Genomic DNA, 26,609 nt, shown 5'->3' on the forward strand with positions numbered 1-26,609 from the left:
ATTTAAATTTATGATCCATCATACATTCATTTCCATTGACCCTCAATGTCCACAAATTTTAAATATATTATAAGATGAATATTTTTTTTTTTTTTTTTTATGATTTCAACAAGAAATCCTTTTTTGAGAGGAATATAACCTTTTGCATTTCTTACATTGTAATGGTTTTTTGTTTTTGTTGTGCTTAATATTCTCTGTTTTATGGGTTAAAATTGGAATGAAAACACTTTATGGTTCTTATTAATCCTAAGGCTTTGGTGGCTTATTGCTAAGTAGTATGATCCTAAGATGTATGAGTCAACGCATTGAATTTTGCAACTAAGAATGTTAGGATCAATAATTGAAGCATCCAATCTTAGTTTCGCGGTCATTTTAGATCAGGCCACCTTAAAATCTATTGGACTATTTAGCTGCTTTTTTGGATTTAAAAAGCCATGATATAAGGCCCAAATACAGTGAATAGTACTAATTGGGCCTTGCTTTAGGATTTCAGATTGTCTGGTATAAATGGGCCTTGCTTAAGAATATCAAGGTTTAGCATTGTCAATTCTAATTTTATAAGCCTGCTCTAAACTTTAGAATTCGAATTAACATAGAGTTTTCATCATCAAGATCCATTCGGTATCACTGTAATTTTATTTTATTTTTTTTTTTTTTTTTTTTTTTTTTTTTTAAAAAAAAGTCATATAACTAAAGTAAAGATATAGTCATGTGGGGTCAATTTGGCTTTTACATTATTCATTTTTTTTCACATTGACGGACTTTGACGATAACTTAATCAAAGCTATAGTCATGTGGGGTCATGTTAGATTCATTTCGATTTATACTATTTTAATATCAAATGTTTATAATTTACATATTGGTAATTAAAGATATTATCAAACAATGTTTGGACTTCCTATGGGGCTACATTCAATAAATACGAAAATTACCAAAATACCCTCACTTAAGCCCTAGAACAGGAATATTCCAAGCATCCCGAGTAACCCTAATATGGCACAACAATACCTAATACAGCCCAGAATGGACAGAATCCCTAATCAAGGCAGTTAATCCTCTCACATAAACATTGTTGGCTGACTTAACCGTTGGAGGGGCTTTCTCGGGAACACCCCCTGAGGTAATTGATTTTCTTTGTTTTGCAAGACTCGGTTTGACTAGAGGAGCAGGCTCTCCCACAACTCAAATTTCGGAATTTTATTGCAAAAACAATCAGCAAGCGTGAAAAGAGAAGTTTTACAACTAAAAAAACAGAGAAAGTATAATCATATCTAGAGTCTAAAACATAAGTTATTGAAATCATGGTTATTAAGAAAACTGACAACATGGCTTTATATATTGATAGCACTCACCTTCTTCTCATACATGCCTAAATACATTACCAATAAATTCAAGTGTTATCATTAAGATTTTAGTTCGGGCTTTATTTGATTGGACATAACTCCGATCACTTTTAATGAAAAATGATTTCTAAAAAAATATATATTTTCAAGGAAAACCACAATGATTGCAAATTAATTTTCCTTTTCATCTTCAGGTGAAAATAAATTACAGACAATAAAGTTAGTGACCCTCCTTCCACACTTGAGTGTGCCACAACATGCTCCATATATGAATTTTATCATCTTCTTCATGACCTATCTATTCATTAATTAAACTATCTCTCGTCTTTCTTTTCAATCTCTTCATATATTCATGTTTATTATGTTAAATTTTATTATACTTTCTACTCGATTATAAACCAACCTGTGACCAATTATTGCACGTCCTCGAGGAAAACATTTGATATTTAAGAAATAGCACAATTTTTAAGAAAAATGAACTATACCCATTATATATAAAACTTATTACAAGTATTACTTCATTAAATTTAAATTTACAAATAATAGTATCTCGAAAATAACAACGGAATATCATGAAGTAATAATAGTGTTTTGATTCTATCGTTAAAACGGAGTATGAAGGTATCGAAAGAGTTTACTTAATAGACGTGTGTCTTAACTTAAAGTGTTAGAATGCTCCATTAGGTTCCTTGTGCAAACTTCTCGTGTAGGTTATAGATTTTCAGGTGTAACATCTAAAGTAGATTTGAGTTGAAAATTATTCAGTCTCAGAGATTTTTAAACTAGATTGTTGAAGTAGAAGACAAACATTGTAACCCTCGCATGCTTGCAAAGTTGCAACGAGTTTTCGTGGGTGCATGGCCTACCATTTAAGCATTTATAGTCATAGTTGAAAGATGCATAATTGGAAAGATTGGTTAGTCTTTTGTTAATTTGCATCAAGATATTGACGTCAAATACTAAACTCTATGAGTTATAGATTTGTCATTTATTGCATAAAAATGTAAAAATGTTACAATAAATTAGGGCATCTTCACATTTATTGAACTGAGCTAACTGAATTGATTGGAGCTGAACTGAACTGAATTGAACTGATTGGAGCTGAACTGAACTGAATGAAACTGAACTAAACTGATTGAGCTGAAATGAATATTTTATGAGAGAGGAAAATTAGGAGCTGAACTGAATTGAACTGATTGGAGCTCAACTAAACTGAACTGAACTGAAATTAAATAAATGTGAACAGACCCTTAACCGCATAAAACTTTGTCTGGATAAAAATGGTTGTATTTGATAAAAAGAGGGAGTAGTTTTTATCAATTGAGGATATAGATCTTAGTTAATGGAGCTTAATTTATCCGATTAATTACCACTTCTTTTTTATTACAAAGTGGGAGTATTGTGTTTTATTGCCCTAGCTTCTTCAATTCTTCTGTGCTCGTACTTTAAATATTGTTTCATCTATCCTTGTAACTTATGCTTCATAATTCTTAATCAACTTGATAGAACTAATTGGTTAGAAAATGTCCAGTTTTGAAAAATCTTGGAATCGATTGTCATCACATGTCCTTTTGACAAAAAAAATAAAATAAAATAAAAATTAGTATCTGTGCAAAATTTTCTTGAATTGTAAAGTAAATGAAAAAAAGGGTTTGTAAAACATAATTGGTAATTTATAAGTTGATAGCTTTTTTAAGACTTTTGCTAGAAATGAAATAGCTTAAGTGTTAAGTATTCATGTTTAGCAAACCACATTATTGGAGTGTATCCTAAAATTCCTCACGAAGAGACACACATGAGTTGTCTATTATTTAATGTGGCTTAATTTTCTAAATTTGACACTAATCATCAATTAACATCCAAAACATCGTTTTAATATGCTAATAATAATGCTTAGGTCGGCAATATTTCAAAGCTTTGTCGTATTTGAGGAAGTTAATTAGCAAGTAACCAATTACAAACTCTTAGAATCTTTTTACAATATGCTATATGATCAGTGGTGGACCGGTGGCTCGTTGCCATTGGTTGTAGTATAATGTTATTTTATTTATTCGTATAATTATAATTACATTTTAATTATAAAATATTTTGTCATTTTCCTAAAATTGACACTCTTGTTGTATTGTATGGTGGGGGGCCTAGAGGTACACATACTTTACTAACTACTAAGAAATCTATTCGCATTTACAAGTTCGATAATTACATGCTTACAACTTTACATCCATAAATTTATCCATAATTTCCACTCCATACAAAGTAATATCTCATTTCAATAAAAATATACAAAGTAACCTATATTTAGTATACTAGTCTTAAAGAGGTGAACTCCTCCATGTTTTAAAATGGAAGAGTAAATATTAAGTATTAGCTCATATTGGCTCACTTTATTTTTACTTTATTTTAAGATAAATAAATTAAAACGAGTTTATGTAAGGGTTTTATATTTCAAATAAGTAAGGAAAGTTTTCAAATGAATAGAAATATAGAATACACAAAGTATCTGTTGGTATTATTATTTTTCAGCAAATTAAAAATAATAGTTGAAACATTAAACTACAATAATAAAAGACATATACGACTGTTATAGTAATTATACGATTGACAAACGTAAATCACTATATATATACTATATCTGAAATCTTAATACACTCTATGTTTTGAAAACGCTACCTAAATCATTACCTTGGCAAATGCTCTTTTTTTGGTTAAATGAAAACACTCGTTGCAACACTATATCAAACTGGGTCTTAGTAAGGATGACAATATAAAATAAATATTTTCATGTACCTATATATGTAAAATGTTCTTTTTTTATATATATATATAAAAAATGTAAAATGTTTAGATACATTTTTCAAGAACAATTTTTTATAGACTTAAAATACATTACATAAATCTGATATGTAAACGTGTCGGACAAAACAATTATAACTGAATACTTGAGTTGAATATTTTTTTTTTGGAGGGGGTTTTGAGAATAATTATACACATACGTCAAACAATTAACGTGCTCTTAAACCCCCTCCCCCCCCCCCCCCCCCCTTCAAATTTAGATGTATTTTTGCTCTTGGTTAAGTAGGTTAAACTCTTGAGTAAGAGCCTACATAATACTCCATTCAATTCTTAATAGATTCAATACATCAAAATTCACATGTCAATGAACTGGCTTAATTATTGGAGTTGAATTGAATACACATTTTTGACTGTTTGAGATAATTTTTCAACAGCTTTTCATGAAATCAAGTTATTGTTTAAGAGTGATTTAAAGATTAAAATAAACTAACAATGTTGACTTAGAGATTAAATAAAATCTGTTTCTTTATACGATAGAGGTTTCAAGAGTAATTACACTTAAAAAAAAAAGCTTCATATAAAATTGATGACTAGAATAGATCGAGGACATCCATTGGTTTAAGGTCCTATCTCAAACAAATCCTCCTTGTCTTCACACAAAGTCACAACTCACAAACCACATTCAATCTCACCAATCAAATATAAGAATACATATATAAAATCAGTGTCAATCACTATATACACTAATTCTATATACATTATGATCAACTTATACATAATGAATTAATGACCCTACTTTATCAAATAGATGTTAAACTTGACTAATAACAAACTTACACGTGTATTATACATAGTACATAAGTTCACACTAATAATTTTCTATTGTTTACAAAGAAAAGGTAAAGAAGAGAAAACAAAAATAAAAAGGGTCATATGAAAAACCAAATTTAGTACAATAGAACCAATTCACAAAAATCCTAAAAGCTCCCATCTAAAAGTGAAAATGGATATGATGGATTTTCCTCCTTCAAGGGCATATAATTAGGATTATGGCCTAAATATATACTATTGTCCAAATCCCTTTGAAAATGGTCATAATTTGGAACCAAATCCGAAGGTAATGGTTCAGAACTAACGCTAATACAATTATACTGTCCTTTACTATATTGTAACCTATTTGAATACATAGGACTATTACATGTATTGGGTGACGAGGGAGAGTGTGGGTCGAAATTAATATGAGATGACGAAATTGCCCCTCCATTCGTACCCTCATCCTCCTCACTATAAGAGTGGGCCATGCCGGAGGATGATGTAGAGGATGACATCATCAAGAGTCGCCTCCGTTTCTCGGGGCTGGCAGCACCACCACTACATAGATGTTTAGCTCGATCTCGCTCCATCATGACACGTGGCAAAATCTCGGGATCCTCAACAACTTTGCATAGGAAGGCCATCATTTGTTGAGGACGTCTCTCGGTCGCTTCTAACCGTCGATTCATCCCCTTAAGCTCATCATCTAACGTCTTTTGCTCCTCCCTAAGCCGTTCGATTTCGACTAATAACTCGTGATCATCAGCATCTTGAAGGTGGGGATGGGGCCGGTTGGTATGCTTCTTGCGTGCTATATTCCTTAGCAACTGCTTTTGCCCTCGCAAGAACCACTCGTTCGCAAATTCCCACCTGTCTGGGTCTACCTTTCTAAATCCCTGAAACCCACATCACAACACAATTATTCAATAATCTTTCACAATCACGCCTTATTTTACTTGCCCCATAAATTAACCGTACTTGTAATATATATCAAATTTCCATGCTAACATTTCTTACTCGTAGTGATTTGTTACAATTAGAAAGGTACAAAATATGAACAAAACATACAATCTCAACCTTTAAAAACAAAAATTTATTATTTTTACAAGTGATTTTATTTTCTTGAAAGGTTATAGATAATAATATTGTACAACCATTTGTGGGATCGTCACCTCTCACCAACTGTTCTTGCTAAAGTATATATTACATAAAAAGCGAAAATGATTTTTAAATAAAGAAAACGTTCTATATACAAAAGTCAGATATCGATACAAATCATACAATGACAAATATCTTATTAGTCTAGTGTAAATTCAAAAGAAAAACATAACTCATATTAATATATATAATTGTACTCCATAATTTTTAATATGAAGGTATTTTTTTGTAAAAAAATAAAAATAAAAATATGAAGGTATTTTGTATTTATATACCTCAAATTTATTTTTAATATCGTATATCGATAATATAAACAACATATCTATATATAAATACAAAGGGACCCTATACAAGTTGGTAATGGTCCCATTTGACCTCTTGCTTCGACATGGATTAAACCTTAGTACCCATCCCTCTTTTCACATAAATTTCATTCAAAAAATTAGTATGAAATTTACATATATTCTCTCTGTTCAAAATATATACATAACCAATCATAGAATCGAATCACTTCAATGTAAACTACCGATATAAAACTAATTTCGGACAGATGGAGTAAACCCTACTTACTATTAGAGTGTATGTTTTGTGAAAATATAATACGTGGAGTGTACGCTTTATTAACCGAAACAAATGGAGTAAATATTCCTATCTACCTTGTGAAAGTTTACATTAAAGTTGGTAGTATAGGTAACCCTTTTAAACAAAGAACACAAATGTTTGTTTAATTCCCCTAGAAATAATTTCAAAATAATACATGAAATTTTGTTAAATTAGAATTGAACCCATATTTATACTTTACACTCTAATTCCAAAAAAAAAAAAAAAAAAAAATATATATATATATATAATAATAATAATAATAATAATAATAATAATAATAATAATAATAATAATAATAATAATAATAATAATAATAATAATAATAATAATAATAAGATTGGAAAACTTACATAGGTATTAAGTTGTCGAACAAAGCTAGAGAAATTGTTATGCTTGAAAAATGAAGGAAGAATTCGTTGCGAAAATTCTAAAGGTTCAACAACAATAAAACTATTATTAGCTCTTCCCCAACTGATAAGATGATCCGTTGATGGATCGCTGACCATCTGATACGTTTTCATCACGAAAGGCGCTATCATATTCCCATTTTGCTCCATCTTTACCATGTACCCTTTCACATACGATCACTCCTCTGTTTTTTTTTTTTTTTGTGGGAGGAAGAAATAAGTAAGGGGGTATGGAAAAAAAGGAGACAAATGTGAGGTGCTTAGCTTAGAGGTGGTGGTGGGTATCTATCTGTTATATATAGAATAAAGAGGACAACAATATAACTTACATCATATGATTTATATATTTATTTACTTATTTTAATAATAAGTACTCTATTCGTTCTTTAATTATTGCAACAATTATATTATTAATATTTGTTCTCTTCACTTGAAAATAAGGTATTTTCGAAGTGTGATTTGATGTAATAATAATTTGAATAAAATGAAAATATAAGTCCTTAAGTAGAATATATCTATCTGATCTGGTCTAATTATAACAAGAACAAGTAGTCAACCGAGTAAAACAATGCAAATTCGACCTTGTGTCCTTACACAGTATTTTACAGCGATAGTTAAAGAACGGGTCTAAAATTACTCCGTAATAATCGAACCTTTGGTTTTTGCACTATTTATATGTTTATTTTGACTATATTTTTGGATTAATCTTTACTTATATTTCATTAGATCGAGCTTTTATAATTCTTTACAACAACTAATCATAATTATTTATGATCAAAACTGTACATAACGGAGTAACATATATGTCGGTCAATGTATTGCGATTATTATGAAACAGATAGAGTATAATATTACGTACTCCATATAATTTTGATTAGCTAATTGCCTAATTGATTATAAAGCAAAAGGGGGAGTACACCGATGTGTAAACAGTAACGCATAATATCGTGGCAGTCGTAAATGCCATTTAAATGATATTTTTAAAATAGCAAGAAAAGGCTAACCTGTGCTTTTGATCCCTTTTTTGTTACACGTATTTGGTCCACAGTGTGCAGTGCTTAGATATTTTGGGTTACAACACACGCTCCCCTCTTTGTCGCGTGCCAAGTGATAACAGACTCAACTGTACTATCTCCTTTGATAGTTTATAGTTTTATACTTGTAGGAAAAATAAATAAATTGATCTCCCAATTGTGCTCAAGAGCCAAAAACACCCAAGGGTATGGATGCCCCGGATTTTGGTATGTCACTACTATTATATGTCGCGAGGTTGTGTGGATCGAGGTCAAATTATTATGTGTACGATACTCTCCGTGCGAACCAATTAAACAAACCAAGGTTGAAGTGATATGGTGGAGTAGTGACATTGTTTTTCTCGTTGAATTCATGTAGTGTAGAGAGATCAAATTTTATGGGACTTAGAGATTTCCGTTATTGAAAAAATCACTCATAAGGAAAAAGTGGGAAACTATAGATAATTGAATGGTGGAGGCACTTATTGTGCATACATTGAATATACAAGATATCAAGTCTAAAATCATCTTAGTTATACCTCTTATTTTATTGGAGTTAAAGCTTGTTTTCTTCAGTTTAATTTCAGTTCAGTTGCTAACTTCCTTCTCTCATAAACAATTCAGTTCAGCTCAATTCAGTGAATCAGAACAGACCCTAGTATTCATGTTCTTTGATTTTAATCTTGATGTTCAATGATGCACAATGAACATTGTGCATACGTCTCCACCATTTGCAACTAAAAGATAACATATATAGTTTAACAAATAGCAAAAAGAAATCAAATCTAATAAGAAGCATATGTTACATAAAAAAATAAAAATAAAAAAACAAATGCACAGGTACAAAATTTCATTAAATATTTACACTTTCTAATCCAAACTTCAAGGGAGATTGATTCCATAAAAAATTTCTCTATGAGCAACTCATTCATCATGTTTGTGTCACTTGTGTGTATCTACATTAGGTAATATATTACAAGTAGTTTGTATCTTACTACGTAGTAAATTTAGTCTTTGCAATAAATAAATAAGTTTATGATTTACAAGTAGACTAGTTCCATCATAAAAAATAAAAAAAAATAAAAAATAAAAAAAATAAAAAAAAAAAAAAAGAAAGAAAGAAAACAAGTAGGCTAGTTTCTCAAGTATTGACTTGTCAAGATTTCTTATCCATTATGTAAGAGAATCAATACATTTGATGTTTTAGGGTAATGATTTTTCAAATCAATATTTATTGATGTCAATACAAATGCTAATAAGCATAATTTTCTAAATATAATTGTGAAAATAAATGTATAAGTTTGATTAAAACATTAGTCAATGTACAAGTATTGCGGCCAATATTTCTAATTACTTCGTTTCTATATTGATGAAAAGTTTCTAGGTTGAATTATTAATCAAAATCTATCTAATTAAAAACATCTTTATACTCGTTTTGGCTCACAACCTCACATTATGGTAAAAAAAATTAAAACCAATGAATCAATTGATGCAAAAAAGTAATTAATTCAATTACTGTGGATGCTTCTTACTCTTCAATTTCTTTTTTTTTTTTTTTTTTTTTTTTTGGAGGAAATTACTCTTCCATTTCTTAGTTTTTGTTTCATTTTGACTTGTTCATAAAGTTTAAGTTTAACACGTATGGAGTATGTTTTTTGTATGTATTATTCTTATACTATGTATCATTGTTTTATAGATTATGAAAGTTAATATATTAAAACTATACACCATAAAAATAACTCATATTGAACATATAGACATCCAAAAAAAAAACGTTCTTAAAGAATTATGGCTGTACAAAACAAGGAATTATAATTTATAAACAAGTAAGGCCCACGCACTTTATGCGATTGAGACTTGGGGTGGCCTTAAATATATAATTATTTTTAAGGGTATTTTGTGTGTAAATGTTTAATAACAAATAAAAATAATGAAATAATGAAGAGAAACAGTGACCCAGATTTGGTTGCTGGAAATCCAAATCTTATTTTGGCCTTTCTTGTTCCTAATTGGCGCAAATTAAATAATAGGCATAGACTTACAAGTGTCAATTCTTAATTTTGCCACGTATCAAGCTTGGCTTATTCTATTGGTTTTGTTGCGGTGTCTATGGCCCATGAAATTAAGCATTAGTAAAATATTTAGCTTCCTATTCAATCCATTTTAATATAATTGTGAATTTGTTTTTAAGATTTATTTATTTTCTTATTTTTATTACTATTCTTTTTCTCCTTTTCAATATACTAATTGCAATAGAGTATAAAGAATTTTACCGTATCATTTGGATTCACCTAACATTAGTTTTCTTGTAATAATTATGGAATACATGCAAAGTACTGTTTTTTTTATTATTATTATTTTTTTTTTCAATTGAACAAATATTGAATGTATACACGTATTCATATGGAGTAAGGCGAGGAGCCATGCCTAAATGTGAGAGATTTATAAATATAGCACATTACCATATAAACACACCTTTATACCAAAATCAAATATTCTAGTACAAAAGAATTTGGTAACAAAATATTTCATTTTTCTACAAAAATGTGCTTGTTTGGTATCGCTTATCATTCTATCACGGATAGGTATTAAGACCTCTATCGATATACCCGTTCAAAAAAAAAAAAGACTTCTATCAATACATATCACTAATTTCCAACTAAAGAATATGTAAAAACAAGCTAAGCATAACATTACGAGTCATCTAATTATTTTCCTTTGTACTAATGTGAGACATAGAGATTGAAATTTTCATAATGTGAGACATAACTCAAAATAAAAAAGAATTGTTGTTATAAAGAATTAACACCCATTATGAAAATCTGCCTAATTATTTAAAGCATACTTTTATTTACAACTAACAAAACTATCACATGACGAACTTGAGCTTGCTATTTGGAGTCATAATTCATAAAGATGCGTGTCCTTTTTTATTTATACCATAGATATATAAAAAGATACTTCGTATATTAATAATATTATACTACAAGTAGTTTCCTCTTTAAGTAAAGTTAGATCCTGTTTTACCCAATTCAGTAATGTTGTCTGAACTAAATAATTGTAAATCATATGACTGTCATGATATAAAAAGTACAATAAATATTAAATGTAAATTGCCAATAAAAGAATAAATCTGGGATGCGTTGAATTATAAATTTATAACCACCTTACCTGCTATTTTTGTCTTTCTAATTTATTCAGATATTTCCCACGGGATTCAAATCTTGACCAACTTATATTGCGTGATTCTTTTTCTTATTATATTCACATTTTATTATTATTATTACAATATTATTTATTCAATTTTTTTTATATTGAGAACAAAAGCATAATGTGTTACTCTTAAAAGTGCTTATATGATATTACTGTAGATAACATAGAGATTGAGATTCTAACATAAATATAGACCTCTTTACTTGAATATGATGCTCTTGAAATTGTGGAGAAAGTGAGAGGCATCGCTTCTAGCTCTCATATTAGACATGAAATATATCTGCACAAGTGTGCCACAAGCTAGCACAATCGTATTACCTTTGGACCGGAATATAAAAAATAATCTTTGTACATATTTTCAGACGATTAGCTAGATCAATAAAAATCATAAACAGAGTACAACAACTAAAATACCAAAACAAATAATTAAACAAATTTTTTTTAAAAAATACTCGTAGTTTATTAAAAAATTAATTAAAGCTCAATAAGCCTAAGTAGCACATACACTTTTAGGTTTGGGTTAATTCTCTAGATCTGATTAGTTAACTCGATGACTAATTAATAATTGTTAAATTTTAGTTTATTAATTCATTATTACAAGTCTAAGTTTGATGAACAACTAGAACAAGTAAAGGAGAAGAAAGAAAAGCTAACTACAATACAATTAATTAAATGAAGTAAATTAAAAAACCTTGACTCCTATAATTAAACAAACCTTGACATGATTTTGGATTAGACATTACACAAATTATATTTCAACCTTTTACTAAACTTGATTTTGGATGTGACAAGGTATAATCTCGAAAATTAATGGTAAAATTACTAAGTTCAACATAATCTGGAAGAGGTAGGCTCATAAGAAATACACCGCCATTACAAGGACTATTTTGTTACATGGAGTTGAGGCAATGCGTTAGTGTAACCTAATTGCATTTATTATAGTTGCATCATCAAATCTTGTTCGTTATTATACTTTGATGAGTACCAACAAAAAAAGAGAGGGGGTGGGGGGGTGGGAAGCTTAATTGTTTGTGCTCTATTCATAGTTTCACACTACAATCACTGTTTGTCGCGTTGGACTGTTATAAGTATTTTTTGGTCATTTTGGTTAACTTTTTTCTTAATCAGACATATAATAACTACTGTAGATGTAGTGTTATCTTATCGTCTAATTTTATCTCTTTTTTCATTGCATGAGTTTTTTCTTTCTTTTTAATAGTACATATTTTTTCATTTATTATATTAACTTATTGTTGCAACATTATTATAATAGGAAAGTATTTAATTTAGGTAAAATTGACTTCAACATCCTAAATTATGGTTTGGGTGCACCCAATACCTCGAACTTTGAGTGGTACGTAGCTAACACGCCACCAACTATTGATTTGGGTGCATCGCATGCCATTAATTAGTATTTTGCACACTCAAACAGAGGCATTTCTAATAATAAAAGGGTAATTGATGACATGCGCGTCACATTACACCCTATCAATAGTTGGTGGTGTTCTAGCTACCAGTCAAAGTTCGAAGTAAAGATGGGCATCGTGTCGTGCCGTCGCGGGCCGTGTTAGGGTGGGGCTCGCGTCGTGCCGGCTTGGTGGCGGGTCGGACCATGCCGTGCCAAGTTTTGGCACACCCTAGCCCACGGCACGGCACGGCCCACGTGCTTGGCGGGCCGTGCCGTGGGCCACCACGGTTTTTTAATTATTTTTATTTTTAAAAATATATATATTATACAAAATCGATATATACATATATTATAAAAATAACATGCTGGCATGCCGACGATCGTGCCCGTGCCGTGCCATGCCACTTTTCAAAATTTGTGTTCACGGACGGCCCACAAGTGGGCCGCCGTGCCGGTGGCCATGCTGTGTCGGGTCGTGCCGGGCTCGTGCCGCCCGCATGCCGGCACGACCCATGCCCACCTTTAGTTCGAATTGTTGATTGCACCCAAGTTATACTTTAGGGTATTGAGGCTAATTTTATATAGCTAAGGACCTGTTCTCATACGTTTATTTTCAGTTCAGTTCAGTTCAGCTCCTAATTTCCTTCTCTTATAAAATATTCATTTCACTTCAGTTCAGTTCAGCTGAGTTCAATCAATGAGAACAAGCCCTTAATAGTTGGTGGTATTCTAGTTACTAGTCAATTAGCCGCGAGAGATTTTTCAGTAAATGAAAAATGACTGGTATTTAAATCAATTTCTAATTTTAAGGTGTTTATTGATGTCATTTGACCAAGTATTATTGGGTCTAGATTAGCCACTCCGTAGTCCGTAGTGTAATTTGTATTTGGATTGTTGTTTTATTATGCTGCTTTTCTAATGGCTTCATTGATAGGCTTACTACTAGCTAAACAGCATTATACCATGGCGTCCTTTTTTAAAATCGAATTATATCTTGGTTGCTAAATATAAATATTAAGGAGTAGAATATAGCCAAGTTAAATTATGTGGACGAAAGATACTAGTGCAAAAAGTCTGTATGTATTTTTCGTAAATTGTGATTATATATCCATATACTTCGTATAAATTACAAAGAAAATAGAGTCTTTTATGGTACACAAAAATAGTGATAGAAGAGTTGAATTCATTATCTAATTTAGAGAAACGTGGACCCTAATGAGTTTAGACATAAATTGAGCTAAATACGAAAGACAAACCACAATCATCCAAGTGCATAATTTGCAAAAGCATTTCAAAAACGTCTATTTCCCATTTGTTGGACATAATTTTATTTTATCATGTGGCAACTTCTTGAGTTTTGTCCCGAACTCCCAAATTTACCCCTCATAATTAATGACATAGAAATCTTTTTTTGTTTTTTTTTTTTTTGAGCTCTCTAGTAGGCATCGTGTGCCACATAAAAAAGGGAATGCTATTTAGCAAGATTCCAAAAGTAATCGTTGAGATTGAATTGGACAATGTCTAGTGGCCAATTGTGAATGGGAGCTTATCATCATAAATAAATCAATGTAGAAATTGATAGTGACTAATTTCAAGATCGTTAATTTGTGAAGGGGAAAAACTTTGGCCCTTTTGATCTATTATTTGGTACTTTTTCCCCACCTTTTTTTTTTTTTTTTTAATATTGTGTTTGGAAGAATTTGAAGGTACTTTTAATGGGGTTCATAAGTAAAAGTGTCTTGAATAAACTTGAGAAACTTGTGAAGGGAATAGGAACTCCTTATTTTGTCAAAAAGGGTGCTTTTTAAATAGTTATTTTGTTGAGTCATTAAGGTAAATGTATACTTTAGTGTGCAAAATTTTACTCTAAAATCTTTGCTTTTTATGCTATCATGTTGATGAGTGGAATGGTAGAGAAACCAACAATTGCTTAGTGCCAAAAGGTAAAAAACAATTACCTATAGAGCATCATGGAGTGGAGGGACGGGTTTCAGGGTTTGTCCCTCCATCTTCCCCGGAGTGACCTGAGTCCATCCTCACCTCACCCCTCTTGTGATAGGAGTAGTATCCCCCGTATCTTATCATGTTTAAAAAAAGAGGTAATAAACTTGATTACTTGCTTCCAAAATAAACTCGATTATTAGATGTCATGAAAGAATTGAATAAGTGATATGTTAAGTCACTGAGATCGAAAGACTCCTCCTTTCGTTCCAATAATAAAGGGTACAATAATATAGCTCCTAATCCCTTTTTCTTTCATTATGCCACTAAACGAAGCACATAAATTAATACTTATGTTTTTACATATAGTAAGGAAGCACCATTCAAGATGCTCCTGAATTTAATTAGTAAGATTTGGTGCAAATAAAGTTTTAAGAAAACGATAGTTACAAGTCGGTTTAATTTGATGTCATATATATTGACATCTTATTTGGAACAAAAATATCTAATTATAATGGTAAAGACTTGGGATATATTTTTTTTTTTTACCAAACTTTCAATTGACATCCGAAATGATGCAAACTAAGAATTTAGAAAGAAAGAGTGATGTTTGACAAGTGTGTGAGTTTGTGTGGCACCAATGAATATGTTGGTGATCTTTGAGACAACTTCTTTTATCTATTTCACGTGCCACCTAGACACCCATACCATATATGCATCCAATTTGATTGTTACTAAAAAGTATGGATCACTAGATCTACACTACACCAATTTCTAATTTAATTTTACTGAGGTATAAGTGTTATGTTATGATTCATGTTGTACTTTTGGATGCAATTCAAGTTTTCCTCATTTCTAGATCAAATGGTCAGTAATCATTTGTAGAATTCGATCATGCTATACTTGTACTTAATTTTTAAGGTGAATTGACTTTATAGGATTAATATAATTTATATATGTTGTGATTTATTTGATACTAAAAATTAATAAGATAATAATGTATTTTTTTATTAATTAGAAACTTTTAGATGTTTCTAGTCTTGCTATTTCGAGGTGGAGTTTTATAGGAAACACTAATACAAATGTACAACACTATTTTCGTAAACACTAAGAAATGCAATTTCTTTGGAAGTCAATTTTCAATTCCAGCTCAAATCAACGGAAAAGACTCATTGGGGGGGGGGGAAGTTAGAAATTTCCACTTCAGCACTTTCATAATATACGACTCTCTAGTAACTATTAATTTTTACAACCTTAAAGCTGTGAAATACAATATTTACCTCTAGACTGACTGACTACTTAGGATCTGTTCTCATAGACTGAACTGAGCTGAACTAAGCTGAACTGAACTAAATGAATATTTTATAAGAGAAGAAAATTAGGAACTGAATTGAAAATAAACGTATGAGAACAAACCCTTAGTGTCAAAATAATATTCATAAGTTAATAAAATGCATGATTACTTTCCTTACAAAATTAACAAATTTAAAAATTACTATTGAAACCAACCATAGAAAAAGGTAAATTTCACACATTTGAAATCAAAGAGTATTCCTTTCCATCAATCAAATTCTTGACTGAAAGTATTAAAGCATACAAATTGTGCTAAATTCATAAAACCAAAATTATAAGATTGGAGCTCAAATGCAATGAAAATAAGTGTAGCAAATGCTTAGTAATTATACATCGAACATTTGTCCAATAAATACATTCACAAATATCACATCAACAAAAAGGGAAAATGTCATCATGCTATAGAAGTAATATCCGGGATAAAAGCTTTAGAGATGTGGGTCATTTGACTCTCTTTTCAATCATGATCCGACCATGCTTGAGGAAACAATATACTACCTTTGGTTGAAATTACTCGCAACTTAGAAATTTTTATATCTCACAAATAATACCCCACAATACCTTCGGTTTAAATTACTCGCAACTTTGAAATATTTTATATATCACAAAATCACAAATAATACCCCAAAGTTGCGAGTAATTTGGACCGAAGGTAGTATTTGTTGTAAGACTGTAAAGAACTAAAAAAAAAGGGTCCAATTTAAAATCTTCATTTCTAGTTAAGCTAGTAGTATTTTCCAAAACCAATTTTTAACTTAGATGATCATCTAAACCGAATTAGCAAACTGAGGCTCGAATTGAGGGTCTAATATTTTATGTAATTTAAATTCAAATTGATAGCTTTTGAAGGGATTTTGGTTAATATTGATTTGTTAGCATAATATGCTAGCTAACAGTCCAGTTGAACATGATTAGAACCATATGATTAACCTATGTAGAGTTGTAGACGATGGTAATATATTGATCCGAATAATTCATTTGTTACATCTTATTAATGTTTATACTACGTAGTTAATTTAACGGATTTTTCACCAAATACCACTGAGTTTAAACTTAATTCATCGTATACCACAAAAAACTTTCTAATACACCATATAACCTTCAGTTTTATGGAAATGTCACAACATGCCATTAATGACCAACGGAGGTTAACACCGTTAGTCATTAAGGTTAATAATGCCACGTGGCACTCAATAATTGGTCCAAATAAAAAAAGTTAAAACAAAAACAAAAATATGTAAAAAAAAAAAAATGAAAAAAACCCACCACCCACCACCCACCACCCAAGCCACCGCGAAACCCTAACCCTTACCCTAGGCCCACCTAAAACTGGCCGGCCGCCACCCTAAACCCTCGAAATCGGCCGGCCGGAACCCCCCAATACAAACAACCACCCCGCCGATCTAAGTCCAACTTCGAAATCACCCCTTGACCCAAATCCTACCCCCGAAACCACCATAACCACCACCCTTAAAACACCAGCCAGCCTCGAAAAACCCCTCTAACCTTCACAAATCACCGAAAACCTCCATCCCGGCCTCGATTAACCCCTCTAACCTTCGCAAAACGGCCGAAAACCTCCATCCTATCCCCGATTAACCCCTCTAACCTTCACCACGAAACTTGCCGAAAACCACCACCACGAAACCCCAAAACACCAAAATCGAAACCCTAGATTTTGGTTTTAGGGTTTCGGCATACGTGGTGGTTCAATGGGGTGGAGATGGCATCGGGATAAGGCGAATTCATTCGCCGACGCGGGGGAGGGGGGTTTCGACGCCGGCCGGTGTTTAGGGGACGGTTTTTCGAGTGAGGTAGGGGGTTTTTGAGGTGATTCAATGGGGTTTTCGAGGGAGGCACAACAATTCAGGGGAAGAGGAGGAGCGCCGGCGGAGGTCCTGGTCGGATTCCGCACCGGCGAGGGGGTTCGTTGGTGGTGGCTGACAGGGGGTGTCGTTGGTGGTGGCTCGCTGGGGGAACGTTAGTGGTGGTAGGTTTTTTTTTCCTTTTTTTTATTTTTTTAATAATTAATTAAATAATATTTTTAAAATTAAATTATTTAGAAGGGAACAAATCACAAGCTGCCACGTGGTATTATTAACCTTAATGACTAACGGTGTTAACCTCCGTTAGTCATTAATGACATGTTGTGACATTTCCATAGAAGTATAAAACTGAAGGTTATATGGTGTATTACAAAGTTTTTGGTGGTATACGATGAATTAAGCTTAAACTCAGTGGTATTTGGTGAAAAATCCGTTAATTTAATTGACTTAATAATTTTGGGGTATAGCTTATTACAAGAAGACATGTAAGAATAGGTCCAATTAGACCTACAGTGTAACATGGGTTGTGTAAAAGATTTGGTGGATGGGCTATTGTCAAAAAACGTGTGCCATAAACTCGATATTCGGCGTGGCAGCAGTTTGGAGATTGGCTTTACATTTTCAGCCACGTTTTCGTCCTTTTGAGCAGCGATGGATTGCATACGTGGATTATCTCCAATGCAAAAGCGGTAAATTCGAGTACATGTGGCATATGGGTTGTTACCTGTTCTTGTTCGGATTGGGTTTGGATTAAGTTTGGTACGACTTATATTAGAATTTATCGTCTATTAGTTTATAATCTAACTGTAACAAGTTGTTTCGAATCGAAATCAAAATCTGTACTCGTAATTAATTCATTCGAGGTAGTTTAGGTTTAAGTCGAATTGTTCGAGTTGGATTTGTTTTCCAAGGCTATGAGTCGATACATCAAATACTTGTCGAGTTGGTGCAGCCGTATTAATTGTATTAACTGGTTACGTCAATGCAAGCAGCAACAGTTTAAGATGTTCTAGGAGTTGGTTTTAGTAACAACTTAGGTGCTCTTTTAATCTTTAATACGAAGTATATGATAATCTAAACTAAGAAAACTGCACCTAACAACAATACAAGTGTTGCAATTTGAATCGTATGATATTGTTTGGAAGAAATATTGAAATAATTCAATTAGAAGTTTAGGACAAACAATACGGAGCAAGAAACAAATAGTAGAAAAGAACGCAGTTCTTAATCAAATTAGTGCACCAATCAAAAAGTGCTATTTTCACCAGGAATGAACATACATTTAACTGCTTCAATGCTTTTAAAAATATTGCTAATCAGCAGTAACTTTCTGTGTATTACAGTACAATTCTATATCTCACTCCCTAACTGTAGGAGTGGCTTTTTTTTTTTTTGTTTTTGTTTTTGTTTTTTTTTCCCTTTTTTCGGGTTGGGGAGTCGACTTTGAGGGAGTAGCTAGGAATGCAACTCCTGAGATACAAAGCCTAGTACAAATGAATATAACTGTCCTACAATAAGGGTAAAACCGCCACCCTGAAAGATAGGCCAGAATCAAATCACAACAGAGGCGCCTGGATCTTTCCAAGTCCATGGCACTAGTAGTAGAGGCTCTTAGTGCCCTACATAGCCCTAATGCAGCAAACTTACCAATCAGAAATGCTAACAAACCATCTCGATCTAGTCCACACCATTTTGTATTATCATCACTGTCTTCTTTAAGAAGTGTCCTGATAATATCAATATCTAGCAGCAGAAACTAAGACATTTTGCTCATTGAGCCGTTGCTTGAAGTTAGATAGCTGGCTTTGCAGTTTTAGGATCCCAGCAGCCTTTTGTGAAAGAATGGAGTTCAACTTGGAAATATAATCATCCACATGGTTTCCAGGTTGTTCAGCTTCAATCAACAAATTCATCTCCTGCAGAGAACGGAAAGATATAACTTGAAGTTAAGAGTCAAGTAATACTCAATTAGACAACCTTCCTATCCCACAATTAGTATATGAAACACTTTTTTCCAAGGTGTACAAATAATAAATGGGATGAATCAGGCATGAGCAAGTTTGTGTTGAGAATTAACACATTTATTGAGAAATCAATGATCAAATTTAACAAACTTTCACCCTGGTCTAATATATTGGGAGTTTTGGGACAAAGGGAGTATTGATCTAATATTAGATGACAGACCTCTCTGACAAGTTCCATTGTCTCTTCAATGAATCCTCTGTGAGCAGCAACCAGGTCCTCCTCTTCCTACCACCAAATAAAACAAGAGAATACTAAGAATTATACATTTAACAGATCAGTACAAGAGTATAGAATATGCATTCCTTACCTTCAGTAATACATTAAGATCATCATCTGAACTCATGTTATTAGAACTAAAGTCAGTGAGGTTTTTCCTCGTTCTGTTCTCAGCAGCAGGCACATGATAAGTTTCTGTCTTCTTATTCTTCATCCGATACGGCTTCTCTTGCTCAAAAATGTCTTCAGAGTTATCATAATCATCCACTGACATGTCAACTAGACCACCCTTTTGTCCTCTGTAATAATCTGAATACCCAGAAGCAGATGTGTTATCTGCCCTTCCACTGGGAACACGTTCTATTTTGGGAGAGGGAGGGGATTCTCTTTCAAATTCTCTGGACCATCCAAACCTACCACTTCCACTCAGACCATTAGCTGTGGTGTCTTCAAGATTTAATATCTGAGCTGAACCAGAACTTGAGAGTTGTGAATTTGAGTCTTTAGAAGCCGTTGATGATGGCAGATCCCTTTTTGAGTTGTTTCCTTTAGATAGACTTTTGACTCTGGAATGCATATGTGATATACATTGTCAAGCACGACCTTCAAAAAAACCAAGGTTCAAAATCTTTTATACTTTTAAGCAGAAAATACCTGTCAGCATATCTTAGTGTGTTAAGGGTATGTTCACAGGAACCAGAATTTGGAGAAATGCAAGAAATCATAATTGTCCGTGAGTTGCCAACAAAAGAATCCCGCAAGAGTTCAGTAAGCTTACTCCCCCGAAAAGGAATATGATTTTGGTCATTGTCAAGAGCTCTTATACATTCTTTCAAAGCAAGGAGGCTCTTGTTGATTTCGGCACCTTCCATTCTGCAATAAAAATTAAAGATAAGTACTTAATTACATATGTTTGTCTAATACCAATACAAGTATAACACACACAGAGCCTGTGAACCTAAAGGCTAGCTGGAGTGCTGGACTGGATGCAATGTAAATTTATACGAAGTATAATTGGGAAGTCGTCCATGGTAACAAAACTCTATCTCAAAGTCTCAACACATGTTTTTCATCATATATTTTCATTACCACTCAACCACCTCTTACGTACATAAAAAAAAAATGGTAATGGCAAAAAAAAAAAAAGTAATAATAATAAAATGAAGGGAAACAAATCTGGGGTGAGCAAGACTGCAAGCATCATCATGGACATCAGTAGGAGACTTTACTAATTCACATAAGAGTGACTCGTGAAAGTCAGAATTAAATATCAACAAATTTTCATAAAACTTTCCCTGCCTCAAGACAATGGGACCAGCATATAAAAACATTCAAAATTACCACAAAAAAAAAGCCATATATTGATCACCTTGTTTGCTTATCGTTATCTGTAGTATCTGCACCACGTTCACTTCCAGCAAGGTCTATGAAAGAAAGTTTACCGACAATTCGAGGAGCCTTCGATTCACTACCATCAGCTGATCTCTTAATGACAAGCTGAAGTATAGCATGTGATCTTGACGACTCCTCATTTGCGCCAGTTGTACCAGTGCTTCTTGTGGCATTTCCTTTCTCAATTAGATCTCTTATTGTTTCAGCGTCGTATACTTTGTATTCTTGCAAGCCAACAATGCAAACCTGCTTTTTGCCATCCTCTCTCATACAGAGGCTCCTATAAAAAGAGATTTTACACTCAGCACAAGGTCTGAAAATCCTCTGAGACAACCTCTAGTACAGCAGGAGAAAAACTTACTTGCGATCATTCAGAAGATCATAAAGTTTCCCTCCATATATCTCAAAGAAACTGACAAACAATTGAAACCCTTGGTTTCTATAAGTATTGTGTATTAATCTCAAGATGTCTTGGGATGCTCTCAGGGGTAGTGGCTGCATAGTGTAAGTCTTTCCACTCCCTACAAAAAATCTAGACTAGCTTAATAATTGAGATGATTTAAAGAAAAATTAAGACTATAAAAGTATGCTTACAAGAACGGGGTATCTTACAACATCAAGCTTACAACCATAATATTTTGACCCCCCACCCCCAAAAAAAAAAAAAAAAAAAACTAGGAGCTGGGGTGAGGGAGGTGGGTACTGGACTACTGGCTAATAGCAATCTCATCCTAAAAACTACAAAGGAGGAGACAAGCAAGTATCATGCAAACTTTGAGCCATCAATACCATAAATCAGTAAATTAAAACGACACAATGAAGGAAACTACATGGCCAGGGCTCTTAGCTGCTAAAGTTGTTTGACAGATGACATAAGTTGAACATTACAGCTTCAATACAACTGAAAAACATATATTTAAGACAAATTAAAAATAAAATCATAAGAAGACAAGTATAACTGCAACCTAAAACAAGACTGCAAATTTCCAAGTTACCACTCTCAACATAATGTATGCCATAAACTTAAGAAGGGGGGGGGGGGGGGGGGGGGGACACCCAACCCGACAACAACAACGTTTTCATTGGACAATAGGTCAGAAATTGAACTTAGTGACTTTCACTTGCTCGATTGTTAAACACAGATTTTCTAGTCATCCAAGAGGAGCAGCATATGTCATTTAAAATCCACTTGCCTGTTTGACCATATGCAAAACACGTTGCTTTTGTCTTTTGAAATATCAGTGGGACAACAGGCTCCACTGTTTCAGCATACACCTGCGGGAATCAGAAGAGTGAAGCATTCTGAATGAGAAGAATAAAGCTAACATTAATGAGTAGTATTTTTTTTTAATGCTCCCTCCATTCTAGCATTCCTTACAGTTGACACGTTTTCACTATAGACACTGTTCACTTGTGATCTATAAGAAAAAGGCAGTGGGTCCTTGTTGGATTCATCTTTTTGTATATTTTATAAATAAATAAAAAAAAAACAAGTTTTACATTTTAAAATTTTGGTAATAAAAAATATTAGCGCTTGAATAAATGCATTGGTAATAATCATGTGAACTAAAGAAGAAATAAGTATAAGATAGTTACCGCATCATTTGAGACATTTTCATGAAGCACCGCATCAAACACAAATCCATGTCTTTCCACATATTCAGTTAGATCAACCTGGAAACATCAACAAATAGATTATGAAGTAAACTAGGCAAATCACAAACACATAAAAAGCAATTTACCAAAGGATGCAGAGGACATCAAGCTAGACTGCAGATAGTATTGAAAGCATTTTGGAAACAATTGATCCCTTAATCTCAATAAAATGGAAGACATTATACACAAGATATTACATTTTGGAAGTCCCCAACTAAATGAATCTCATATCAACATCAAAATAAAACTAAAGATGGATATTAGTGTTCCCTATGGTGATGGCTGCATCAAATGATCAAAATTCACTGTTTGAAGTAAGCACAGTAAAATAAGATTAAAAAATATGCTGCACCTAATCCACCTTTACTCTTGCATTCCTTCCAATATACAGATTAAATAGGATGGCTTGTGATAAATTAAAAGCACAATTGCATTCAGAATCTACTAAAACTTTTTTGAAGTTAAAAGGATTTTTATTTTTTGAAAGATTGAAGTTGAAGGATTAAGTATTAATAAAATCAAGTAAAGATTAATGTGAAAAAAGAGAAACAAAATGGACTCTTAAAAGCACTACGTGTCTCTGCTCATATCTCCTAGGGCTCTACATCAAACAGGAATTAAAATAATGCAGCAGAAACCAGTGCTCTGATTTATCTAGAGGCTTGGACAAGTGAGCTGATAATTCCAGACTATCCAGAGTCTAGTTCAGATTAATGACGTCAATAGAAGTGCACTATGATAGACAAAAGAGCGGACAATCTAAAAAGGCTAGCACAATAACACAACTTCCAGCAAAAGTGTGCAATTGTGTGAGCTTCAATTCCATCTCCAAGGTACATTTGAGAGTTGAGACAACAATAGGTGTATGGCACTATGGCCTACTCAATTATATTAAATAATCCCCACCCTTAAGATTTATCAGAAAATGATCACATAACCCACCAAAAATATAAACATACGCTTCCCAATTCCCAAATAATGCAGAATATCCAACAAACTCAATAAAAGCATAATGCTGTCAAAATTATCCCCAAACATTAACTGCATAAACAAATAACATTAACTGTGAGAAAGTACAGTATGAATTTATGAAACACTACATGTAAGTTTGTAACATAGAAACCAATTTCATAATCAAATGGTCTTTACTGTAAGGATATTATGACATGAAATAGGAAAAATATAGATGCATCACATTTAACAAAGCGAAGAATACTATATAGCAGTTGAGCCGACTTATAATCAGACGATCTTATGATGAATAATTTCAACAGAAAATGACAATGATGATCCAACAAGATCCTCACCATCATATACTTGCATCTGCAATAGGTCAATAGCTATTAGCTTGATTTTACAATACCAAGCAATCAAGGGTACTCACTTTGAGTTTTGTTTCATGGACAGTCAAAGCATTAGAATTTGGCTCAATGGTTATAATGTCATCCTCATTCTTCGCTATCTCCCTTTTGTTCAATGGCCTCTTCCGCACCTGCATCAAAAATGTAACCATTATAAGAGAGGTACTAAAATAAGGTATGTTCTTTACATTCTTAACAAAAATACAAAATCCATCCTGCTAGTCACAATCAAAATATGTACTTTACAAATGAGGCACCATTTTATTAGTTTTTCAGTTCTTTTAAATTATCGGCTGAGACCATCCTACTTACAAAACTTTTGGCTGCAAATTAACAGTAACCAATTTACTGTCACCCACTGCACTCTTAAGTCTTACCAAGTCTAAATATGATTATGAAGAGCCATTAAATCCAGGAATAAGATTTTAAAAAAATAGAGAGAGGAAAGCCATACCACTACTTTAATTTTTGCAACAGAATTTGCCTTATTTGTATTCTTATTTGCAGCAAGATATACATCTGATTCTTCAAGGCCCTTACCCCGGGCAGGTTGATTAAGCGAAGATACATCGTATAGGTTGCGAGCTGGAATCTAGCAACAATTCAAAGTTGAAAAAAAATCAACACAATGCAATAAAGAAATTAAAATTATCAGCATTAATTAACTTAAGAGTTGAAATACAGACAAGTGCAGAACAGGTATTTAACAGGTATCACCCCAGGAACATTGATATAGCTGCTCTGTAGCTTTATACACATGTTACTCAAAGTCAACTAAATCATAGGAAAACAGGATTCATATCACCATTGGAATCTTGCTGTGAGTCACGAGACTCATTGCCATAAGGGATTCTCAATTACAGAAGATGCTTCAGTTTTATTTGCTTTACAATATAAAGCTAAGGATTCTTGGGGAAAGCTTCTGAACGAAAGAACGTGGACCTAGCCTGCCTTTGATAAAGTTGACTGTTGACTTGTTTGTAAAAAGCAAAGCTTCACAATGAAACACTCCCCGAATCAATAAGGTAACTGCAACGCACAACATCAAAATAAACGCTCGTTTATAGACACGAAAAGTTCATCACCTCCCCATTGTCAGTCCACCTTCTCAAGTATGATATAACTTAAGTAAGAGCTTTGGTCAACTTTCATTGTATATGTTAAATAGCACAATGCACATCCCAAATAAATGTCCTAATTGATCATTATTCATCTTGTTCGAAAACTCATCCAAGTCGAAATTCTCAATCTTGACACATTATCTCCTGATAATCTAATTGGCCCAATTCTAACATTTTCATTTCCAACAAAACAATTGTCCAAATATCATAATAATGCTATAACATAAACAGCAAAAATAACAACAAAATACACCAAATTAAAAGGAAGACAGGGAATTTATACCTCAGGAATGAGCTCGGTATCAAATGAATGAATATCAAGCAATCCTGGGCTAATTTCATTCAACAAACCGCCGTCGTCGCCGGTTTTCCTTAAACTCGATGATCGAGAGGAATTCAATGGTGAAGGTGGGTCCAATGGAAACTCAAGCCCAGAATTACCCCTCTGCAAATTCCTATTCCATTTTGAACCTCCTTCTCCTCCATAAAAACCATAATCCTATCATTTCACCATTAAATTCAATCAAAATTTCAATCATTCAGCATTAATCACAAAAACTAAATTCATCAAAATACATATTAATTTAATTTAAATAAATTTCAAAAGATTAAAAATTAAACCTGAGGAAGATTAGCAGATTGAAGCCATTTAGAAGGAACTTCAATGAAATTGCTACTATCGTCATTATCAGAATACTGACGCGTATTAGCACCAGACCTCTGCATTTGTCGTCCAATCACATTCATCTTTAATTCGTAATTTTAAATATTTTTTTCCCTCTTTCACATAAATTCAAAATTAGGGTTTCAGCAACCTCCCCAGAAATTCAAATTAATTTTCCAGAAAATTGAAACGATTAAACAACAACAACAACAAAAAGTAAAGAAAAATCAGAAATTTGAAGAAGAAGAAAAAGGGAGGAGAGAGAAAATAGAGAAATGTTCTCGATTAATCTAAATTTGATTG

General features: G+C 32.6%; 2 protein-coding genes across 2 annotated transcripts; both read right to left on the reverse strand.

Annotated features, from left to right (window-relative positions):
- Positions 1 to 4,958: 4,958 nt before the first annotated feature.
- Positions 4,959 to 7,373, reverse strand: LOC145634278 (heat stress transcription factor C-1-like). The gene is made up of 2 exons (XM_081685700.1): positions 7,061 to 7,373; positions 4,959 to 5,845 (listed from the first exon to the last, which is right to left on the reverse strand). Exons 1-2 carry the CDS (start codon positions 7,274 to 7,276, stop codon positions 5,114 to 5,116), a joined length of 948 nt encoding a protein of 315 aa, XP_081541826.1. The 5' UTR covers positions 7,277 to 7,373; the 3' UTR covers positions 4,959 to 5,113.
- An 11,756-nt stretch (positions 7,374 to 19,129) lies between these two features.
- On the reverse strand, positions 19,130 to 26,596 carry LOC145635579 (kinesin-like protein KIN-13B). The gene is made up of 12 exons (XM_081686887.1): positions 26,264 to 26,596; positions 25,926 to 26,141; positions 24,976 to 25,113; positions 24,545 to 24,652; positions 23,101 to 23,178; positions 22,698 to 22,779; positions 21,866 to 22,025; positions 21,482 to 21,784; positions 20,767 to 20,985; positions 20,204 to 20,678; positions 20,056 to 20,121; positions 19,130 to 19,787 (listed from the first exon to the last, which is right to left on the reverse strand). The coding sequence occupies exons 1-12, from the start codon at positions 26,387 to 26,389 to the stop codon at positions 19,608 to 19,610; spliced, it is 2,151 nt and encodes a 716-aa protein (XP_081543013.1). The 5' UTR covers positions 26,390 to 26,596; the 3' UTR covers positions 19,130 to 19,607.
- Between the last annotated feature and the right edge of the window lie 13 nt (positions 26,597 to 26,609).

This window comes from Chenopodium album, chromosome 6, assembly GCF_948465745.1.
Source record: "Chenopodium album chromosome 6, dcCheAlbu1.1, whole genome shotgun sequence".
Lineage (NCBI taxonomy): Eukaryota > Viridiplantae > Streptophyta > Magnoliopsida > Caryophyllales > Amaranthaceae > Chenopodium > Chenopodium album.

Excerpts from the sequence above, each read along its gene's own strand:
- LOC145634278 (XM_081685700.1), bottom strand. The coding sequence starts at position 7,276 with ATGGTAAAGATGGAGCAAAATGGGAATATGATAGCGCCTTTCGTGATG. Across the intron at positions 5,846-7,060 it reads TTCGACAACTTAATACCTAT|GGATTTAGAAAGGTAGACCC; the intron begins GTAAGTTTTCCA and ends TGTGGGTTTCAG.
- LOC145635579 (XM_081686887.1), bottom strand. The coding sequence starts at position 26,389 with ATGAATGTGATTGGACGACAAATGCAGAGGTCTGGTGCTAATACGCGT. Across the intron at positions 22,026-22,697 it reads TTTTGCATATGGTCAAACAG|GGAGTGGAAAGACTTACACT; the intron begins GCAAGTGGATTT and ends GATTTTTTGTAG. Across the intron at positions 20,122-20,203 it reads ATCTTAATGTATTACTGAAG|GAAGAGGAGGACCTGGTTGC; the intron begins GTAAGGAATGCA and ends ATTTGGTGGTAG.